Raw genomic sequence first — 23,834 nt, forward strand, 5'->3', positions numbered from 1 at the left:
CCGGGGTGAGGTTGGTGAAGAGCGGGGGTGGGGCGACTTTAAGGGTCGAGAGGCTACGTACGGTGAGGGGGGGCAGGGGTCCATCAAACTCCAGGGTAAGACTTTTGAGGTAGCACTGGAAGTCGAGACCTAGTAGCATGGTAGCGCGGAGTTGTGGGAGGACATAGAGTTTGAATCCTTTGAACTCAACGCCATGTACTGTAAGGGTTGCAACAAAGTGCCTACAGACTTCCACGGAATGAGATTCGGAAGCCAGGGAGATTTTCTGGGTCATGGATAAGATTGGGAGGGAGCAGCACCGTACCTTATCTGGGTGAATAAAACCCTCAGTGTCCCGGAGTCGAACAAGCAGGTTGTCTCGTGACCGTTGATCAGGACTGGCATCATGGATTTGGCGAGATGATCTGGTCGAGGGTGATGGAGGCAATCTTCGGAAGGTGGGCGGGCCGATCGGATGAGCAGGGGTTCCAGGAGGCAGAGGGGCGAATCAAAGATGGCGGCCCCCGCGGGTCGCATGTGGCGGGTGGTGTCGAAGAGGGCGGCCCCCACGGGTCGCACGTGGTGGGTGGCGTCGAAGATGGCAGCAAAGATGGCGGCCCCCACGGGTCGCACGTGGCTGGTGGCGTCGAAGATGGCGACCAAGATGGCGGCCCCCACGTGGTGGGTGGTGTTGAAGAAGGCAGCCCCCACAAGTTACACGCAGCGCTGCTGGGCTTACAAACAGGTCAGGCCTGGCAGACTTTAGAGAAGTGGCCCTTCTTACCGCACCTGTTGCAGGACGCGCTCCTCGCTGGGCAGCGTTGCCTGGGGTGCTTACCCTGGTCACAGAAGTAGCATTTTGGGCCTCCGGGTTGGCAGGTTGCTGCGCGGCACAGGCTTGCAGCGCCCCCGGGTCGGGTGATGGCGGTGCCCACGACGTCCACGAGGGTGCCGCGTGGTCAGAGGTGTAGGCATCCAAGTTGCGGAAGGCCACTTCTTATGAGTCCGAAATCCGTATTGTTTCTTGGAGGTCGAGTGTACCCCTTTCTAGTAGGCGCTGGCGGATGTAATTCGATTTTATACCTGCGACATAGGCATCCCGGATCAGCAACTCCGTGTGCTCGGCATCCAATACCGCCTTACAACTGCAGTTCAGGCCGAGTACCCGCAATGCGCGCAGAAATTCGGCTTGCGATTCTCCGGGGCGCTGTCGTCTCGTGGCAAGGAGATGCTTAGCATACACCTCGTTGACTCCCTTAACATTCTGCCTTTCAACAGCGCTATCGCATCCTTGTATGCATCAGCGCCCCTGATGATAAGGAATACTTGCGGGCTCACCCGGAGTTGTGGATTCGCAGCTTGTGGATCTCGGCGACGGCGATCGCGGAGGACTCGATGTACGAGTCGAAGCAGCGTAGCCAGAGTTCAAATGTAATAGGGGCGTCGGTTGCTTGGGGGTCCAGCTCCAGGTGATCAGGTTTTAGCGATGGATCCATCTGAAAATTTTAAGCTGATATGTACCATCAATTGGCGACAGACGAGGAGTCGGGAGAAAAACTGTGGCTTTAATCAGCTTAAAGACACCTGCTGGCAGCCGGTCCCAGAATGAGGGCAGGGCTGGAGGTTGGCCACCTTTATACATGAGCCCGAGGGGAGGAGTCACAGGCGGAGCCAGCAGGGACAAGCCCAGGCAGTCCCTGACCACGCTGACCAGTGGTTTACCACAGTTTCTTTCCTCTGGGTGCTCTGGTTTCCTCCCACGGTCCAAAGATATGCTGGTTCTGCGACGGCCAAATGGCTTCCTTCTGCACTAAAGGGATTCTATGGGTTCTATAGTTTTGTACTGACACACAGGAGATAATATCCTGTCCATTTCCACCTAGTCAGGACCATTCAGGGTGTTATATACTCGAATCAAGTCACCCATCATTCTCTAAGCTATAGCAGAAACAAGTCCAGTTTCTCTAACCTTTCCTCATAAGACAACCTGCTCATTCCAGGTATCAATCTAGTAAATCTCTTCTGAATCACTTCTGAATCACTTCCAACACATTTACATTTTCCTGAAATGAAATTTTAGACGTCTTCTCACCAATGCCCTGTTAACTGAAGCATAACATCCTTACTTTTATGTGCAATTCCTCTTGTAATATAGGATGACATTCAATTAGCATTCTTAATTACATGTTGTACCTGCATACTAACATTTTGTGATTCATACACTAGACCCGTTAGATCTCTCTGCACCTCTAAATTCTGCAAACTTTCTCCATTTAAATAATGCTTTTAAAAAAATTCCTGCCAAAGTGAACAACTTCACATTTTCCACATTAGATTTCATCAGCCAGATCTTTGCCCACTCACTCAACCTATCTATATTTGTCTACAGCCTCTTTAAGTCCTCTTCAGAACATAATCTGCTACCCATCTTTGTGTCAGCTGCAAATTTCACTGCCATGCCGTCACTTCCCTCATCCAAGTTATTGATATAAATTGTGAGAAGTTCAGGCCCCAGCACAGACTCCTGCAGGACTGCACTTGTCATATCCTCTAATCAGACAAAGACACTACATTAGATAAAAAGCAAATTCCTGCGGATACTGGAATCTAAAACTAAATCAGAAAATGCTGGACAATCTCAGCAAGTCTGACAGCATCTGTGGAGAGTCTGGATGACTCTTTGTCAACGTGGACAAAGACTCTAATGTGCATATACCCCCTGTTTTCTGCCAGCCAGCCAAATTTCAATCCAGCATTACCTCTTAAACCATCAGCTTCTATTTTTTGCAATAACCTTTGAAATGGCACTTTATCAAATGCTTTCTGGAAATCCAAGTACAGTCTAACCAGAGCACATGTTATTCCTTTCGAGAACTCCGATAAATTGGTGAAACATGATTTCCTTTTCATAAAACCATGCTGACTGTTCCCGATTACCTTAAATTTGTCAAAGTGCTCAACTAGAACCTCCACAATGATTGATTCTAACAATTATCTTAATGATTGATTCTAACAATTACCCCATGACAGATGTCAAGCTAACTGGTTTGTAGTTTCCAGTTTTGTGACTACCTCCCTTGAATAGAGGAGTCGTATTTTCCAGTCAGATGGAAACTTTCAGAATCCAGTGTATTTTGGAAAATTAACACCAACAAACAATCTAATGCCTCATGAGTCACCTCTTTTAACACCTCAGGAGGAACTCCATCAGGACTTGGAGAATTGTCAGACCTCAGCCTGTGTCAGTTTGGTCAGTACACTGTCTGCAGCCAAGTACTTTCACCAAGTTTCTCTCTCCCTTCCACCTCTTGATTTACAGCTTCACTTGATGTTTTTTGTGTCCTCCATAGTGAAGTCAGAGGAAAAATATTTGTGCATTTCACCCTCCATTCCATTATTATTTACTTTGAACTCCCCATTGTCACTCTCTAAAGGGCCAACACTTACTTTACTTACTCTTTCCTTTTTCAAATATCTGTAGAAACTGTTGCTATCCATTTTTATATTTCTAGCTAGTGTTCCGTCCGACACCCTGGGCTAGTGCGCAGCCGATTCCAGCCCCACTTTATCCAGAGTCACAACACAGTTGAAATTAACAAATAATTTTTTAAATACCCCAAGTCTATGGTCGTTGGCTGCCCAATAACTACAGCCACCAGTTTGTAAACATAAACACAATTATTTTAACTCTAAATTTAGAGTACCCAATTATTTTTTTCCAATTAAGGGACAATTTAGCATGGCCAATCCACCTACCCTGCACATTTTTTGGGTTGTGGGGCGAAATCCACGCAAACACGGGAAGAATGTGCAAACTCCACACGGTCAGTGACCCAGAGCCGGGATCGAATCTAGGACCTTGGCGCCGTGAGGCAGCAGTACTAACCACTGCACCACCGTGCTCCCCTGTAAACATTAACACAATTAACTTTTATTAAAGCAATAACAATAATTAAATAGGCAGCAAATGCAACTGGTTAACTATTATCTAATTTCTAACCCCCACTCATTTAACTCACCTTGCCCTCTGCACATGCACAAGACTCACAACACCGAGGGAAAAGAGGGGTGCAAAATTCATACTAGAAGTAAAATGATAAAAGTCTCCGTTTCAGATGGATGTCTTCCACTTAGATTCTTTCAGTCAAGGCCTCCAGTTGGACGTCTTTGCTTTCAGTCTGTAATGGTTTTCACTGTAGGCTCATCGGGGTCTCAAGATTTCTCTGCAGACTCAGAAATAGCAGGCAAGAAACAGTTGGGAGAAAGAGAGGGAGAGAGCAACTCTCAGCGTCCATGAGCTTTCTGCCGAGTTCTCTGAGAGAAAAAAAGCTTGCAGGATCCAATCGTTGTTAGTTGCCGGGCAGAATACGGTTCCAATTGGCCATCAGCCAACCAATCAAACTGAATCCCTCCAATCTTTCAGGTGCTGAGTTCTTCTGTTCGACTTAAAGGCTTCTATTAAAGATCCATGGACCAAAAATGGTAACAAAAAAGCAAGAGAAATAGGAAATAAGGGAATCAACAAGATGGGCCTTACTCTAGCTTCTTCTCATACTCTAATTGACAAGAATTAGTGCTGCACCCCATCCAAGACAAAACAGCTTGATTGATTGCCATCCCGCCCGCCACCGGTGCATAGTGGTCAGAAAACCATCTACAAGATGCACTGTAATAATTTACCAAGGTTTGTTTGACAGGATATTTCAAACACATGACCTCTAGCAGAACAATGACAACAGATGCATAAAAACATCACGTCCTGCAATTTTCCACCTGAGTCATCCTGACTTGGAGCTATATCGCCGTTCCTTGACTGCTGCCAGATCAAAATCATGGACCCCCTTCTGACAACATTGTGGGTGTATCGATACCATGCACTGTAGTTTAAGAGACACAGCACTACCTTTGTAAAGGCAGTTGGATTGGACAGTAAATGTTGGGCTTGCCAGTGACGGTCTCATCCCCTTAATGCATTTTAAAGTAGTTATTTTATGTTTGAAAATATTTCCAAGCTAATAAATTGAAATCCTTTGCACTATGTATTCCCACAGATCTGGCCTTGAGTAACATTGCTACATTCTCCTCATATTTTAACTCTTTCTTTTCTCCTTCACAGAAACTCGGGGAGTGAATTGCAGGTGTATTATGCTCCAGACAAACGTTATCCAGATTTTTTTGAAGCCATTCGTAGGAGAGGAGATACATTCTATTTGATATCATTTCGAAAGGTAAGTGCTTGATAATTATTCTGCATGTCGAAATATGGCAGATGTGCTTTACCAGAACTAATACACAAAACAAGATTGTGAATGGTGACTTATTTAAAGTTTCCAAATCTCTCATCCTTTTTATGAACTATTTGACTGGAAACATGTGATTTAGCTGATTTCATCTCAGGTACGTTCGATGGTAAGACAATGGAGAATAAATCAAAGGTTTATTGATTGAATATTATAATTTAAGCATGACATTTGGCATGGGATTCATTATTAGCATTTACATACAAACACAAGAGATGGAAGCAGAATTAGGCTTGCTCCACCGTTCAATAAGACCATGGTTGATATGTTTGTGTTTCAAATTCCCCATTCCCATCTACTCCAATTGATTCTACTTTGATTCCCTTGTCTAAGAAGAATCTTATCTACCTCCACCTTGAAAATATTCAGTGACTCTGCCTCCACCATCTTCTGAGGCAGAGGTCCAAAGTCACACAATCCTAGAGAGATTTTGTTAATTTTTATCATTGATAACATAAATTGGGTGCAATATTAATGCATAGAATACCTTTGTCCAATTAAAGCTTTTGTGTATACAGTTCTAGGAACCCCATTTTTTTTTTGTTGTTGTTGAAAGGGCAGCATGGTAGCATAGTGGATAGCACAATTGCTTCACAGCACCAGGGTCCCAGGTTCGATTCCCTGCTGGGTCACTGTCTGTTTCCAGCATCCTTCATCTGGGTCTTCAACATTTCATACCTTCCTTATAACTTCCCACACCAACTCATTCACAAACTACCCCTGAAACGGGCATAAAAGTCCAAAAACCAGAGACTCGAGGGAGCCATCTAATATACGACCACCACCTACATGCTGTCACCGGAAGTCCACCTCCAGCCTTCCAAACCAAAAATGAAAGTAAAGCAAAACCTGGTCTCTTGAGGAATATGCCAGAATAGCAGAACCAATCACTGCCTGTCCCCCAAAAGAACCAGCTCTTGGGGACAGCTCATTGGCCACCAGCCAAGCCAGTCACTCCGAGTCATCACTGATGTCAGACCAAAATAGCACATAATGCTGGAGCTTCCACTTTTAAATTAAAGGTAAGGTGCTTGTCCTTAAAATCATTAATTATCCATGGACCAAAATTGCAATAGTGGAAATTAGCAAAAATCATTTGGAGCAGCCCTTTACTCTACCGGACATGTTGGCTCTGAGATGAAGCCGAACCCCTTGGTGGTGATTGTTGGGGTTTCGGAGATGCCAGAGCTACTGGAGGGGCAGGGGAACAACGGATTCTTTTGAATTGGAGGTTGGATATGCCACCCGGGGTTATGGCCTGGCTGGGGGACCTATACGAATTTCTCCAGTTGGTAAAGTTTGCCTTAAGGGGGTCGGTAGAGGGCTTCGCGTTATGGTGCACCGTTCATGACGATCCCGCCCTTCCTTCATATCCTCATGCAAAGCGTTTTATCCAGGCTTTCTCGAGAATATTATTCTGATCAAAATGGAAGATCTTGTCCATTTAAAACCGGCGCAGGGATGACCGATTTTGTCCCCCACAGGGGGCCAGCACGGCGCTGGTGTGGCTCGCGCTGCTCCAGCCGCACTTCCCGGCGCCAAATGGGCGCCGTGCCAACCCGCACATGCGCGGGGGACATCTTCAGCGCGCCGGCCAGACCCCATCGGAGGCCCCGCCAGGTGAAGGTGCGCTTTTCCCCGCCCCACAGGCCGCCCCCCCGACCCTTCGCGCAGAGTTTCCGCCAGCAGCGACCAGGGGTGAACGGCGCCGGCGGGACTCTGCTTTTTCCGCGCGGCCGCTCGGTTCTGGCGGCCCGCAGCCAGTGCCGAGTCAAACGAGATTCTCCGAGGTGCGGAGAATCGCGCGCCGGCGTCGGCGCGGTTGCGCGATTCTCCAGCCCGGCGCGGGGCTCGGAGAATCGTGCCCCACGGATTCTGTGTTAGCATCAACCCTTCGTCTCAGAAACAGAGGATCCCGCCCTGTGTCTTCAAAGCTTTCCTGTGCAGTCGCCACACTGCGCGTTCACTACTCAGTTGCAATCTGACCAAAACGTTGAGGGTCTTCTCTAAACGTGATCTAAACTGTTCACCATGTTGTATGGAAAATGAATCTTGCTACCAGGCTAAGCAGTTGTCGTTCGGAAGGAACCAGTGCTGTGCTGTGTAAAAATACAAATCACTCGGAAGGGACAGATTGGGAGTTCATTTATTAATTCTAGGCATATGTGAACATGGATGAAAAACTTCAACACACAAGAACTATGTATCTGTATCTTGCTCCACACCAAAGTGAAACAGGTTGGCTCACATGGCACACCTCTCTGAAAGAGATGGCTGCTACTTCTTAAATACATACTACAACAAAACACTGAAATTTTGAAGCTTGTGGAGGTAAGTCAAAGAGAAGCCATGATCTCACTGAATGGCAGGAGAGACTTGAAGGGCAAATGGCCTATTCCTGTTTCTATGTTCCATCATAAAAGCTAAGTAATCATATGCCTAAGATTTTCAGTTTGGCTCCTTCACTAAATGCACACTATTTTTGTCCTTGGAAGTTTCTGTGAAATCAGATAACACAGCAGCAAAATCTATCTTGTACTTTGAGACGATACTTAGTTCACGTGGATAACTTTCACTTCCCATCAAAAGAAAGACATATTATCAAGTTGTGCATGCATATCGAATGAATTGGTTCTTGCATGCAGCCAGTTAAAATGGTTAACTCCCGATTTAGAATGGCCAACCCCGATTTAAAATGGCAAACGGAAAAGGCTGATGGGAAAATCAGCCAACAGGACTAAAACAAGCAGCTGCAGGTAAAACTGTGTATTCGCCTCTGGGGAGGCCAGACAGGATCGATACCTGCAGCCATCAGCATCACAAAACACCAGCCATCTGAATATTAATTAGCAATCCCCGGGAACAATGTGCAACAAATTAGACACACAAAGCCAACCCAGACTTTTTGGCGCCAGCAGGAGCCTACACAAAGAGAGGTGAACTACCACCCCAAAACCACCCATCGATCAAGGAATCGCTCCAGCATTGGAGAATATCGAACCAAGTGATTGGGACGAAGTCCAATCACTTGGAACCAGGAACAGGGTCCGCCCCGAAAGGCAGGAAGCCCCTGGGGACTATAAGAATAGAGTCCAAGTTCAAATTGACCCTTCTTCCTTTCTCCATCCTTCCGCACCCTTCGAGACCCTTCTGCTGACCTTCTGTAACAGCTGCTAAAATTGTAAGTTTTACTTCAACGCTTGCTACGAGATAGGCGCTCCTGGCTATTGACCTGTACCAGCTTTGAATCCCGCAGGCTCAGAACCCATACGAAAGGCCATTTGTTTCACTGACCTGGTGGGCCATTTCCTTTTTTTAAAAAAATATGTTTATTAAGAATTTTTCAACAAAATTTTCAACCATACAAACCCCCCCCCCCGTAATAAAAAGAAAAGAAAAGTCGCATAGCAAGACATAAACATATCAAATCGACATAATACAGAACTTTGTACATTGGATTCCTCCTGCACATATCAGCTTTCCTGAACATTTATGTATTTTCTTGCTCAAGTGGGGAAGAAGAATTGACCCTACTCAGGGCATCAGCCCACAAACCCTCTTCAATCTCCTCCCCCAGCTCCTCCTCCCATTTACCCTTCAGCTCCTCTACCAAAGCCTCCCCCTTTTCTTTCATCTCCTGGTATATCGTCGACACCTTGCCCTCTCCGACCCATACACCCCAAATCACCCTGTCTTGAATCCCCTGTGCCGGGAGCAATGGAAATTCCCTCACCTGTCGCCTCACAAACGCCCTCACTTGCATGTACCTGAACGCGTTTCCCGGGGGTAGCCCAAACTTCTCCTCCAGCGCCCCGAGGCTCGCAAACGTCCCATCAATGAACAGGTCCCCCATTCTTCTAATCCCTGCCCGATGCCAGCTCTGAAACCCCCCGTCCATCCTTCCTGGGACAAACCGATGGTTACCCCTGATCGGGGACCACACCGAGGCTCCCATCGCACCCCTGTGTCATCTCCACTGGCCCCAGTTCTTTAGCATTGCCGCCACCACCGGACCCGTGGTGTACCTTGTCGGCGAGAGCGGCAGCGGTGCCGTCACCAGGATGCCCCTGCCTCATCCCTCAATACAGCTGAAAATACTCCGACCTCCGCCGATTCGTAACCACACTCGCCACCGGGGCTCTATATAGGAGCCTAACCCAGCTAATAAACCCTCCCCCGAACCCAAACCTCCGCAACACTTCCCAGAGACACTCCCACTCTACGTGGTCAAAGGCCTTCTCCACGTCCATAGCTGCCACTATCTCCGCCTCTCCCTCCACCGATGGCATCATAATCACATTTAGGAGCCTCCGCACATTGGTGTTTAGCTGCCTGCCCTTTACAAATCCCGTCTGGTCCTCGTGAATCACCCCCGGGACACAGTCCTCGATCCTCGTACCCAGCAGTTCTGCCAGCAGCTTAGCATCCACGTTGAAGAGCGAGATCGGCCTGTACGACCCACATTGCAGTGGGTCCTTATCCCGCTTCAGGGTCAAAGAGATCATCGCCTCCGACATTGTCGAGGGCAGGGTCCTCCCCCTCCCTTGCCTCATTGAAAGTCCTCACCAGCAACGGGGCTAACAGGTCTACGTACTTCCTATAGAACTCAACCGGTAACCCATCCGGTCCCGGGGCCTTCCCTGCCTACATGCTCCCCAGTCCTTTAATCAGCTCCTCCAACCGAATTGGCGCCCCAAACCAGCCACCTCCTGCTCCTCCACCCTCGGGAACCTCAGTTGGTCCAAGAATTGTCGCATCCCCTCTTCTCCCGCTGGGGGCTGGGGTCTGTACAGCTCCTCATAGAAAGCCTTGAATGCCTCATTTACTTTCACCGCACTCTGCACCGTAGTTCCCCTTCCATCCTTGAATCCACCTATCTCCCCGCTGCCAGCCTCTTACGGAGCTGATGTGCCAGCATCCGGCTCGCCTTCTCCCCATACTCATACATCGCCACCTGTGCCTTCCTCCACTGTGCCTCTGCCTTCTCTGTGGTCAACAGGTTGAACTCCGTCTGGAGACTTCGCCTCTCCCTGAGTAGTCCCTCTTCAAGGGCCTCTGCGTATCTCCTGTCTACTCTTAAAATCTCCCCCACTAACCTCTCCCTTTCCCTGCCCTCTTCTCCCTATAAGCCCTGATGGAGATTAACTCTCCCCTAACCACTGCCTTCAGCGCCTCCCATACTACTCCCACCTGCACTTCCCTGTTGTCGTTGGCCTCCAAATACCTTTCAATGCACCCCCGCACCCTCCTGCACACCTCCTCATCTGTCGGTAATCCCACATCCAACCGCCACATTGGGCGTTGGTCCCTCTCCTCTCCCAACTCTAGTTCCACCCAGTGCGGGGCGTGGTCTGAAATGGCTATGGGCGAATACTCCGTTCCCTCCACTTTCGGGATCAATTCCCTGCCCAGAACAAAAAAATCTATCCGGGAGTAGGCTTTGTGTACGTGGGAGAAAAAAGAAAATTCTCTGGCCAAAGGCCTGGCAAATCTCCACGGATCCACTCTCCCCCCCCCCCATCTGGCCCATAAACCCCCTAAGCATCTTGGCCGCAGCCGGCCTCTTTCCGGTCCTAGATCTGGAGCGATCCAGTGCTGGGTCCAACACCGTGTTGAAATCCCCACCCATTATCAAGCTTCCTACCTCCAGTCCAGAATACGCCCCAACATACGCTTCATGAATCCAGCATCGTCCCAGTTCGGGGCGTATACATTTACCAATACCACCCACGTCCCCTGCAACCTACCGCTCACCATCACGTATCAACCTCCATTGTCCAATACTATGTTCTTGGCCTCAAACGACACCCACTTCCCCACCAGTATTGCCACCCCTCTATTCTTCGCATCCAACCCCGAATCGAATACCTGTCCTACCCATCCATTTCTTAGCCTGACCTGATCATCCACCTTCAGATGTGTCTCCTGAAGCATGACCACGTCTGCCTTCAGTCCCTTTAAGTGTGCGAACACTCGGGCCCTCTTAACCGGCCCATTTAGGCCCCTCACATTCCACGTGATCAGCCGGATTGGGGGGCTCCCCCCCCCACACCCCCTGCCGACTAGCCATCTCCTATTTTAGGCCAGTCCCGTGCCCGCGCCTCCCGCACCCTACAGTCCCCCAGACGGGAAACCCCCCACCCCGACCATCTCTTCCGTTTTCAGTTCCCCCTCGGCCAATGCAGCAGCAACCCTATTTCCGCCCCCCCCCCCCCCCCCAGCTAGATCCAGATCTAGCTCTTTTGCTCCCCCCATAATACTTCCGTAAGTCAGCTGACTCCTGCTGACCCTGGCTTCTCCCGCCTTCCCGTTGACCCCCCCCCCCCCGTGTGGAAAGCCCTCCTCCTCCTTGCGCTTCTCCATCCCCCCCCCCTCCTGCCCTTCCCTAACGTGGGAAAAAGCCCGCGCTTTCCTGAGCCAGCCCCGCCCCCTGTGGTGCAGCTCCTGTTGCGGCCTTATCCCAATTCCCCCAACCCCGGGTCTCACCTCCCTCCAGCACCGGCGCCCACATTCCTCACAGTCTCCCCATCAAAACTCTTCCCCCATCCCCATCCATCGTCCCACCCGTGAAACATTCTTTACCCATATTTATAACCCTGTATACAATCAACATCTCCCCCACAACCACAGACCCTCAGTTTGAGTCCAATGTTTCCGTTTGGATAAAGGTCCAAGCCTCTTCTGGCGTTTCAAAATAGTGGTGTCGATCCTGATACGTGACCCACAGTCGCGCTGGCTGCAGCATTCCGAATCTCACCCTCTTTCTATGCAGCACTGCCTTGGCCCGGTTGAAGCCAGCTCTCCTCTTTGCCACCTTCGCGCTCCAGTCCTGGTAGACTCGGATCACCGCATTCTCCCATCTGCTGCTCCGCTCTTTCTTGGCCCATCTCAGGACACTCTCTCTGTCCGCGAAACGATGGAACCTCGCCACTATCGCCCTCGGCGGCTCGCCGGCCTTGGGTCTCCTCACCAGGACCCGGTGAGCCCATTCGAGCTCCAGGGGGCTCGGAGAGGCCTCTGCACCCATCAGCGAATGAAGCATCGTACTCACATACGCCCCGGCATCGGCCCCCTCCACCCCTTCAGAATCCGGAGATTCTTCCACCTCGACCTGTTCTCCAGGCCCTCGAATCTCTCGGCCCACCTCTTGTGCAGTGCCTCGTGCGCCTCCATCTTCACCGCCAGGCCCAAGATCTCGTCCTCGTTCTCGTTGGTTTTGTACCTCACCTCTCGGAGCTCTACCTTCTGGGTCTCCTTCAGCCCCTCGACGCCGTCAGCACTGGCGCCAGCACCTCCTTTTTAAGCTCCTCCACGCAGCGCCTGAGAAACTCCTGCTGGTCCGGCCCCCATGCTGCTCGATCTCCGCCCTCCGCCATCTTGTTTTTTCCCCCTCGTTTCTGCCGCTGCTCCAAAGCCTCTTTTTCCCCCGTTCCACTTCTGGTCCCCACCATACACGACGGAAGAGGGACCTTGCTCTCACCTTCCCACACGGGAATCGGTCAAAAGATTTCCGTTGGGGCTCCTCCGGAGAGCCCAAAAGTCCGTTCTAGCAGGAGCCGCCGAAATGTGCGGCTTAGCTCCGCATCGCCGCAACCGGAAGTCGGTGGGCCATTTCCAAAGTTAAGTATTGGCCTGTTAGTTGTAGGAAGTAGCTTAGAAGTAGAATTAATGTATAAGTATTGATTACTGTATATAATAAATGTGCGTTGATTTAACTCTTACTAAGTGGGGATTATTGATCATTACTCTGACTTGAACCACGTGGCGGTATCAGAAAGATACCTGGCGACTCGAGCAAAGGTGATAGAACAAGAGCAATTAAACTAAGGCTAAAACGAGCAACATGCAGTTTTAATTTATCAGTTTTTTCACTTGAGATCTACATGGGATGTATCAGGAAAGGACAGCGGGAGGCCTGCACCAGACCTGTGCCATTGTGCCCTGTGGCCATCTGCCAAGGGGCAGGCAAATCCCTACAGTTTTCTCCTTCCTCCCACGCGCCCCATCACAAAATGGTACAAACTCTGCCTTGCATCTGCTTGAAGACATTACCTTGACTCATCAGTGAAGAAATGTGTAATGGGGGACCCTCAACCCAACTTGTGATCTTGCCATTCTGTGATATTGAGTAATATTTCAGGTGTCAGTGTTGCCGCTTTGTTACTTATAGCACCATTTAAGTAGTTCTTCCACATTTGATTCTCTGCATTGCTATTTTGTAGAATCTTGGGGAAAGAGAGCAAATTGTTGTGTGTGAAGAGCTGTGTTGATGGTAAATTACCCTCAAAATTTGGATCATTTCATTCTCTTGTGAAATGTTTTGTTTAACTAAGATGTGTTGGTGCTTATTGTGTTAAACTCCTTTTGCTGTTGTACAAAGATAAAAGTGCCATTTATTTTGTTCGGGACACATTAATTTTGTTTCAGACAGAGAAGCTAGCTTCAAATACCCTGCAGTTGCTCAATATTCATAAAACATGGAACCAGTTAAATAGCTCTCCAAAATCCATTTTATAACAGGTTGCTGTGCTGTGAAATCCAAGATTGTTAATAAAACAATACATTTTTCCAGTCACCGCAGTTATACCAATTTTTAAAATTCCTTTCTGTCTTGGCCAAAACTCACGTGGCAGTGGTTTGCAGATGTTCGATTGCATCATTGCCACTGAAATGATTCCCCTAAGTTTTACCAGAAAAATGTCTATCACAATGAATTTTGTTGCTGTCCTATTCCTATTTAATTTTTACCTCTTTCTGACAGTTTGCAGTGGAAATGTTTCATCATGTTTCTATAACAGGAGAGAAATAATTGCATTTTCTGGAATGTACTGTCTGAGGGTGTACCGGTGGTGGTGGTGGTGGGGGGTGGGGGGGGTTAATAATTGCTTGCAAAAGGGGCTTGCAAAAGGGTATTGTATCATTATCTGAAAAGAAAACATTTGCAGAGCTACGGGACATGGTGCGGGGAGTGGAACTGAGGTGCTCTTGCAGAGAACATGTGTCAAATGGCCTCTTGTACTGTAGGCCTTCTCTGATTCTATGATTCTATTCTATCGTTCTGCTGAACTCTGTGACTGCTTCTTTTTAATAATCTTGATTGTCACAAGTAGGCTCACATTAACACTGCAGTGAAGTTACTGTGAAAATCCCCTAGTCACCACATTCCGGCACCTGTTCAGGTACACAGGGAGAATTCAGAATATCCAACTCACCTAACAGCACGTTTTTCGGGACTTGTGGGAGGAAAACAGAACACCCGGAGAAAACCCACACAGACACGGGGAGAATGTGCAGACCCCTCACAGACAGTGACCTAGGCGGGAATCAAAGAAAGTTGTGCATTGTTGGTCTGAGGAATCGGATGATGTCCTACGGGACTGCTTAGAGTCAGTGGACTGGTCAGTATTTAAAAACTCTGCGACCAGCCTGAACAAGTAAGCCACTACAGTAACTGACTTCATTAGTAAGTGTGTAGAAGACTGTGTGCCAAAGAAGCAAATCCGCGTGTTTCCCAACCGGAAACCCTTGATGAACAGGGATATCCACTGCTTGCTGAAGTCTAGGTCTGAGGCGTTCAAGTCAGGCGACCCTGACCTCTACAAGAAAGCCAGATATGATCTGAAGAAATCCATCAGAGATGCCAAAAGACAGTACTGGACCAAACTCGAGTCCCAGGCTAGCCACACGGATCCCCGCCGTCTATGGCAAGGTCTGCAAGGCATAACGGGCTACAAGATGAAGGCATGTAAAATCGTTGGCTCCAACGCACCCCGCCCTGATGAGCTTAACGCATTCTATGCCCGCTTTGAGCAAGATGTCAGCGAGAGCGAGCCCTCCACCCCAGAAGCCGCAGATGATCTTGTATCTGAGATCACTACTGCAGGCGTCTGAGCAGTCTTCTCGAAGGTCAACCCACGGAAAGCCACTGGCCCAGATGGGGTACCTGGACGAGCCCTTGGTCTTGTGCAGATCAGCTGGCGGGGGATTCGCAGACATCTTCAACCTCTCTTTACAACAATCTGATGTCCCCATATGCTTCAAGAAGACGACCATCATCCCTATACCAAACAAAAGTCAAGCAGCGTGCCATAATGACTATCGTCCAGTGGCTCTGACATCCATCATCATGAAGTGCTTCGAAAGGTTAGTCATGGCACAAATCAACTCCAGCTTCCCGGATTGCCTTGATCCACTACAGTTCGCCTACTGCTGCAACAGGTCCACAGCAGACACCATCTCCAATGCCCTGCACTCTCCCCTGGAACACCTAGATAACAAAGACACCTATGTCAGACTCCTATTTATCGACTACAGCTCCACCTTCAACAACATCATTCCTACGAAACTCATCTCCAAACTCCTTGGCCATGGCTCCTGTGACTGGATCCTGACCTTTCTAACCCACAGGCCACAATCAGTAAAGATAGGCAACAACACTTCCTCCACGATCATCCTCAACACCGGTGCCCCACAAGGCTGTGTCCTCCGCAACCTACTATACTCCTTATACACCTATGACTGTGTGGCCAAATTCCCCTCAAGCTCGATTTTCAAATTTGCTGATGACATCACCGTAGTGGGTCGGATTTCAAACAATGACGAGACAGAATACAGGAATGAGATAGAGAATCTGGTGAACTGGTGCGACGACAATAATCTCTCCCTCAATGTCAACAAAATGAAGCAGAATGTCATTGACTTCAGGAAGCATAGTGGAGAACATGCCCCTGTCTACATCAATGGGAACGAAGTAGAAAGGGTCGAAAGCTTCAGGTTTTTAGGTGTCCAGATTACCAACAACCTATCCTGGTCCCCCCATGCCGACACTATAGTTAAGAAAGCCCACCAACGACTCTACTTTCTCAGAAGACTAAGGAAATTTGGCATGTCAGCTATGACCCTCACCACCTTCTACAGATGCACCATAGAAAGCATTCTTTCTGGTTGTATCACAGCTTGGTATGGAGCCTGCTCTGCCCAAGACCACAGGAAACTGCAAACGGTCGTGAATGTAGCCCAGTCCATCGCGCAAACCAGCCTCCCATCCATTGACTCTATCTACAATTCCCGCTGCCTCAGAAAGGCAGCCAGCATAATTAAGGACGCCACGACCCCGGACATACTCTCTTCCACCTTCTCAATTCAGGAAAAAGATACCAAAGTTTGACGTCACGTACCAACCGACTTAAGAACAGCTTCTTCTCTACTGCCATCAGACTTTTGAATGGACCTGCCTCGTAATAAGTTGATCTTTTCTCTACGCCTTGCTATAACTGTAACAAGGGCAGTACGGTAGCATAGTGGTTAGCACAATTGCTTCACAGCTCCAGGGACCCAGGTTCGATACCCGGCTTGGGTCACTGTCTGTGCGGAGTCTGCACGTTCTCCCAGTGTGTGCATGGGTTTCCTTTGGGTGCTCCGGTTTCCTCCCACAGTCCAAAGATGTGCAGGTTAGGTGGATTGGCCATGCTAAATTGTCCTTAGTGTCCAAAATTGCCCTTAGTGTTGGGTGGGATAACTGGGTTATGGGATAGGGTGGAGATGTGGGCTTGGGTAGGGTGCTCTCTCCAAGAGCCGGTGCAGACTCGATAGGCCAAATGGCCGCCTCCTGCACTGTAAATTCTATGATTATATTCTGCAGTCTCTCCTTCCTTCCAATGCACGGTATACATTGTTTGTACAGCATGCAAGAAACAATACTTTTCACTGTATACTAATACATGTGACAATGACAAATCAAATCAAAAACCGAACCTGGGACCCTGGCGCTGTGAACCAACTGTGGTAACCCTGTGCTACCGTGCTGCTTGAAACTGGGATTCTACTTGGACAAATGATTCTGCTCTTCCTTGTTGAATCAACAATGCCTAAGAAGATGGGAAGCCTCTCTGCTAAGCATTTCAACACTATCTCTAAACTCTCAAAAACATTGGTTGTGCAGGGTGGTAAGACATAATCATTTGACCTTTGTGCCAGGGACCCGGGTTTGATTCTTGGCTTGGGTCGTTGTCTGTGCGGAGTCTGCACGTTCTCCCCGTGTCTCCGTGAGCTCCGGTATGTTCTCTGCGTTAACCAGATGGCTTTGATGTGCAGTGATGATCAGAGAACAATGCGTCTTGTAAACTAACAAAACTATTTATTTAACACTACAATTGGATTTGTCACTTATCCCTAAGAACTAACAGTTGATTAAACACAAATTAGACTCTACTCATCTAACATCTAACTCATTAACTACTCTCATGCTCTCTCACTGTCTTCAGTGCTCCTAGCCAGCTCCTGCTCCAACCACCTACTCCAACCTTCTGTCCCAGACTGAGCGTCATCCCTTGTATACTTCTAGGATAAGCTCCCTCTAGTGGCTGTCTGTACACATTTCATTAACCCGTACATTACCTTCATGTATGATAATACCACATTCCGGTTTCCCCCCACAAGTCCTGAAAGACATGCTTGTTAGGTAAATTGGGACATTCTGAATTCTCCCTCAAGTGTCCCCGAACAGGCGCCGGAGTGTGGCGGACAAGGGGATTTTCACAGTAACTTAGTTGCAGTGTTAATGTACATCTACTTGTGACACTAATAAAGATTATTGTTATCAAGTTACACCATTTTTGGTGGGCTGAGTGCATACCAATCTGCCGGTATTAAATAGGCTTCAATTTAAAGTGCCTTTCGGTAATGTTTGTGTCTTTTAGTCCAGATTGAATGAATCTTAGTTTTGCTACAGTTGTCATGAATTCTTTATTCCGAAAGTTGTCAAGTTTCCACATACAAAGTATCCACATAATTTGCTCCATGCTGGTCATTCTTACTGGCCACTGTTTGGACTTTGATTAATGTTTTGTATCTGGTTGTTTCTCTTTATAATTGCTCTGCTGAAATAAATATGGCTCATGCAGAGGTCTGGCACGTAGCAATAGTTTGTGCTCCTCCTCGTCCTGATGCTCCATTATTAACAGACATTCTTTCAGTTGTCTGTGTCCTCACTGTTGCTCTTATTAGCCTTAGTTTTATTAGCTCTAATTATGTCACCTTTGCTCACGAGTCGCCAGGTATCTTGCTGATACCGCCACGTGGTTCAAGCTCTAATTATGATTAATAAGACAGCACACCGCTTTGTAAGATTGAAATCAACGGTCATTTATTATATACAGCAATAAATACTTACACAATAATCCTACTTTCTATATCACTACCTACCACTACTGGCCAATACTTAACTTTTGGGAATGGCCCACCAGGTCAGGGAAACAAATTGCTTATCGAATTGGGTCTTGCCTGCGGGATTCAAAAGGCTGATACAGGTCGATGGCTAGGAGCCTCTATCGGGTAGCGATCGCTGGAGTCAACTTTACGGTTGCTGGTCGATGGTTCTTGCGAAGGTTGCGAGCAGGAGAAGAAGAGAGAGAAGGGTCGATCTGAACTTGGCCCCTATCTTTATGGGTCCCGGGGGCCTCCCGCCTCTCGGGGCGGACCTTGACCCTGGTCCCAAGTGATTGGACTTGTTCCCAATCACTGGGTTCGATATGCTCTAATGATGGGGCGATTCCTTGATCGGGGGGTGGTCGTTCACCTTTCTTTGTCTCGGCCACTGCTGGCGCCGAGAGGTCTGGATCGGCATTCAATTGCTAGTATGTTGCAATTGTTCCCGGGGATAGCCGATTAAACTGCAGATGTCTGTGTTGATGTGCAGGTCGCAGGTATCGATCTGGGCCGACTTCCCCAGAGCCGAATACGCTATTCTGTCTGCAGCTGTCCGTTTGTGCCCTGTTGGCTGCTTTTCCCATCAGCCTTTCCGGTTAGCCATTTTACATCGGGTTTTGGCCAAATTAATCGGGAATCAGCCATTTTAGGTGGCTACATCACTGAAGTCTGAAATTCTCTATATATCTCTTATGGCCTCTTCAGTTCTCTCTTATTTTAAGACTCGCCTTAAGGTTTGAAGGTGTTTAACCAAAATCTTATTCATCCTCCTAATATTTTCTCCTTTGATTTGGTTTTAGTTTTTGTTCGATTATGCCTCTAAGTTACTTGGGATTTTTTTCACTATTAAAGGTGTTACATGAATGCAGGTTTTTGGAACAGCATCTGATCAAGATTATGTCACAGTGGACCAAGTTATGGAAGGGGCAGTATTTTTCTGTTTTTATGTGAAAGGATTTAAAGGATGGGAAATAAAGTCGCCATCATCCCAGATGACCATAGGCTGCTTTTCCCTTTGAGGGGGCATCACCACACCTCAGGCGAGGCACAGGGTTGTGAATAATGCTATGTTATCTGCAAGGCAAGTCAGAATGTGAAAAGTTTTTCAATTGACATAAGAGGTAGTATTTGAGTGGATGCATGTACATCATCTGGCAGCTACAGTGCATTGAACTGTCGGGTTTGTAGATCATGTCTGACTTGTAGATAATTGATAGTGTTCAGGTGGTAAATTTGCATTCCATTGAACACTGGTCAGGTCCACGCAATAATGTAATTGGTAATACCAGTGATGTACTCACATTCCAAATTTGTGACTCTCTTGACAGCTCTCAAGTGAACTTAATATTTAAGTTGAGTGAATTCTTTGTCTGATAAATATTGGTACTGTCTGGACACGGCTTCATTTTCAATCCTGCAGCAATAAATATTTAAAGAGCAGTTTCCAAAATGCAATTCATAAAACGTGCTGAACATCAAACCGGGTTTCAGATGTACACAATTGCCTGGGATTTGGTGTGGTACTCAAAATAAATTATCTGAAAGCACAACTTTGCCTGTTGTTCTCAACTACAAGGTGGGTTGGATGAATTGGAATGTTGCTTTCCTTTCTGAACGTTGAATTTACCATTGATTTTGGAGGAAATGGAAGCTACAGAGAAATTTGACAGAACAACATTGCAGTCTTCACTATCAAAATTCAGGATTGTTTGGCTTTTTTGTGCAGAGGAATGGACACAAGTTCTTCTAAAATATGTTGTGAGCAAAAAGGTATTATCTTATGAAGACATCTCCAATGATAAAAGGAAGTAGCTTATAATCAACAAAGGATGATCAAGAAACTGATGAAGAAAGGGAACAGAATATAAATACAAGCTAGCAATAAATGGAAAGGCGGACTGGAAGATTTCTGTAAGTCTATGAAAAGGAAAAGATTAACAAGGACTAATATTGGTCTATTGCAGGCAAAGACAGAAATATTAACGGTTGAGAATAGGGAAATGGCAGAGGAACTAAACAGTTAGTTAGTATCTGTCTTCACAGATGAAGATGCATAAAATCTTCCAGAAATACTTGGGAACCAAAGGGCTTGTGAAGATGAGGAATTGAAATAAATTAGCATTAATAAGGAGGCTGAAAGTTAATTGGGCTGAAGCGTCCACCTGAGGGTTAAACAAGATGATCTCGCCCCTCACTACCGCTTCCCACAGCACTGACCGTGAAACCTACCCGTTCCTACTAAATCCCACTTATTCCTCAAACACCTTTCCTATCTTTGCACAAACATTTGGGTCCGCCAACAGCCACACATCTAACCTCCGCGCAGGTCTCTGTGCCGGCCCCTTCTCCAGGGCCACATCCACACAATGTGGAGTGTGGTCCGAGATAACAATTGCCGAATATTCCGCCTTCCTCACCCAGACAACAACGCTTTCTCCATAATAAAAAAGTTAATCCTTGAATACACATTGTGTACTGGCGAAAAGAACGAATATTCCGTACCCCGCAAATACAAATACCCCAACTGGTCTCTCTCTCTCTCTCTCTCTTTCCCCCCCCCCAACAAATCTCCCCCATAAACACAGTCAACGCCTGAGCACCTAATTGCATTGCTGAATTAACTCTAAGCATTCCACACTGTGTTTGAAATGCATTTCTATTTTCTTTAGCTTGGAAAACATAACTAACTGTTTTCATACAAGGTGATCAATAACAAAAGGCAAAATAGATCATATAGAACACAGAACATACAGTGCAGAAGGAGGCCATTCACTGTGGATGCTGGAAATCTGAAATACAAACAAATGTTGGAAAGATTTGAATTAAGCCAAGGCAGAATATGGGAACTTTTTTTTCCTTTGTGGGGATTTGGGCATTGTTGGCAAGGCCAGCATTTGATGTCCATCCCTAATTTTCCTTGAACTGAGTGGCTTGTTTAGCTATACCAGAGGACAGTTAACAGTCAACCACACTGCAATGAAGTTGCAGTCAGTGAAGACCCAGAACAGGCAAGAGTAGCTGATTCCTTTCTTTAACGGGCGTTAGTGAACCAGGTGGGTTTTTCTGAAAATCAGTGCTTGTTTCAGGGTTATTATTATTAAGACTAGCTTTCAATTCCACAGGTTTAAACTTTTTTACCCAGTGAATGATTACATCATGGAATGCACACTTTTTTCCCTGGTAAAGGGAATTGGCTAAGCACTTGGAGGGAAAAAATTGTTGGGGAGGGAAGGGCAGGAATAGCTAAATTGCTCTTGCAGGAAAATGGTATGGACGGATCGGACCAAGCAGCCTCCATCCATGCTTTATCACTCTACGATTTTGTCATGACGGTTGGGCTGAGGACACCGCTCTCAGGAACCTCTGCAGTGATGTCCCAGGGCTGAGATAATTGGCCTCAATCAACCAGTTTCATGTGAGGTATGAATTTAACCAGTGGGGAGTTCCCCTTGATTCTCATTGACTTCAATTTTATTTGGGCTCCTTGGTGCTATACTTGGTCAAATGCTGCCTTGATGCCATGGACGGTCACTCCAACTTCACCTCTGGTATTCAGTTTTCTGACAATGTTGGGACCAAGCCTGCGATGAGGCCTTGAGCCGAATTTCCTGGCAGAATCCAAGCTGAGCATCAGTAAGTAGGTTACTGTTGAGTCAGTGCCACTTGGTAACGCTGTAGGTGACACCTTCCATCACTTTGATGATTGAGAGTAGGTTGATGGGCCAACGATCAACTGGGTTGTGTAAGTTCTGCTTTTAGTGAACAGGAAATGGGTCAATTTTCTAATTTATTGGATAGATGCCAGTGTTGTAGATATTCAAGAACCACTTGTTAGGGTTGTGGCAATTGTAGATCCTCAATTTTTGTGCTGAAGTCCCGAAGTGGAAGTTGAACCCATAATCTTCTGACCCAAAGCCAAGAGTGCAACCAACCATGGCTGGCATTTTAATTGGGTTGTTTCTTGGCTAATCTGTCAGTGGGACAGCTGTCTTAAATTTGTCACGTGTCCCGAGACATACACAGTGAGGACTTGGCAGGGTTGGCTGGATTTGTTGAGTCTTCATCATGCCAATGCCTAGGTCATTACTAAGTGGTCCATCCATTTTTATTCTTGTATTTTTTTATTACAATTGACAGACTGAGTGACTCACTAGACCATATCAAAGGACAGTTAAGAGTCAATGATAATACTGTGGGTGTGCAGTCAGATATGAACCAGGTCAGGCAGGGATATCAGGTTGCAGCATTTTAATGGAAACGAGTGCAAGATTTGCAACGTTTATGACTTCACTTGAAAAAATGTACTTGATTGACCTAAGAGCACTTTGGGATGTGCTGTACTTGCGAAAAGTACTACAGTCTCTTTATTTGACAAGTTAAAAAAACCAGAAGTGGATCTCCAAGTCAATTTATTCTTGACAAAGCGGAAATCCCACTGTTTTTATAGTCAGTGCGTTGCAGCAAGAGAGTAGATGTACTTCATAAAACTATGATGCATCAATTTCTGGACAGTTATCTATTACTTGAGTATTACTTCAGAAAAGAAAAGGAAGAACTGTGTTCCTGATGATTTCCTTGCAACCATTTTAGTTATAAATAGATTTACCCCTGCATCATTTTCATCCACTCTGCTTTTTGCCTCAACCAATTACCAATGCATGGGACAAAAATATATCTTGTTTGCGAATATATGCTCTGCTCTGAGGAAACATGGGATGTAATTGAGAAATCGTAACAAAACCTTTTTTCTTGATGGAGTAAATTTATTTATAGATGACATTGGTTGTGAGACAGAAGGCCCAACAGTGATGAACATGATGCACTCTGGTGGGATGTTCCAAATGGTGGTCCCCAGGGATCTGTCCTGGGGCTTCAGCTTTTCAACGTACATGTCAATGACTTAAATGGAGGAATACAAAGTTGGCTCCAAGCTTGCCTTTTAATTTAAACTGTGAGGCACAGTAATGTTGCAGATGGGAACAAGAGGCTACAAAAGAACAAGGCCTTTAAGTGAGTCGGAAAATGGTGGTAGACCATTGGGACGGTTTACACCTGAACCATGCCAGGACCACTGTTCTAGTGAGCTACGTAACTAAGGAAGTAGAGAGGGTTTTCAACTTTTAATTAGAGGAGGCAAGGGATCAAATTTGGGAAAATGTGGTAAGTCAAAGCGTAGATAAAAGTCAAAAGACAAAGGTATTATTATGAGAAATGAACAACAGACTGTAACAGGAAGGGATGGAGTGTACAAATGTAACAGTAAATCCACAGTAGAGATTAAAGGTTTTATAAAGAGTAAAAGGACAAAATTAAAGGCTCTGAACCTGAATGCACAAAGCATTTGAAACA

The 23,834-nt window shown here is 46.8% G+C and overlaps 1 protein-coding gene across 2 annotated transcripts in view; it reads left to right on the forward strand.

The window, feature by feature from the left end:
• The window catches only part of atf6 (activating transcription factor 6), a 540,099-nt gene that overhangs the window by 238,001 nt on the left and 278,264 nt on the right, over window positions 1-23,834 (forward strand). For both annotated transcript variants that reach the window (XM_072511677.1, XM_072511678.1), the window contains exon 14: window positions 5,096-5,207. In XM_072511677.1, coding sequence (XP_072367778.1) covers window positions 5,096-5,207 — 112 coding nt within the window. The remainder of the gene's footprint in view (window positions 1-5,095; window positions 5,208-23,834) is intronic.

The sequence above is a fragment of the Scyliorhinus torazame genome, chromosome 7 (assembly GCF_047496885.1).
Source record: "Scyliorhinus torazame isolate Kashiwa2021f chromosome 7, sScyTor2.1, whole genome shotgun sequence".
NCBI lineage: Eukaryota > Metazoa > Chordata > Chondrichthyes > Carcharhiniformes > Scyliorhinidae > Scyliorhinus > Scyliorhinus torazame.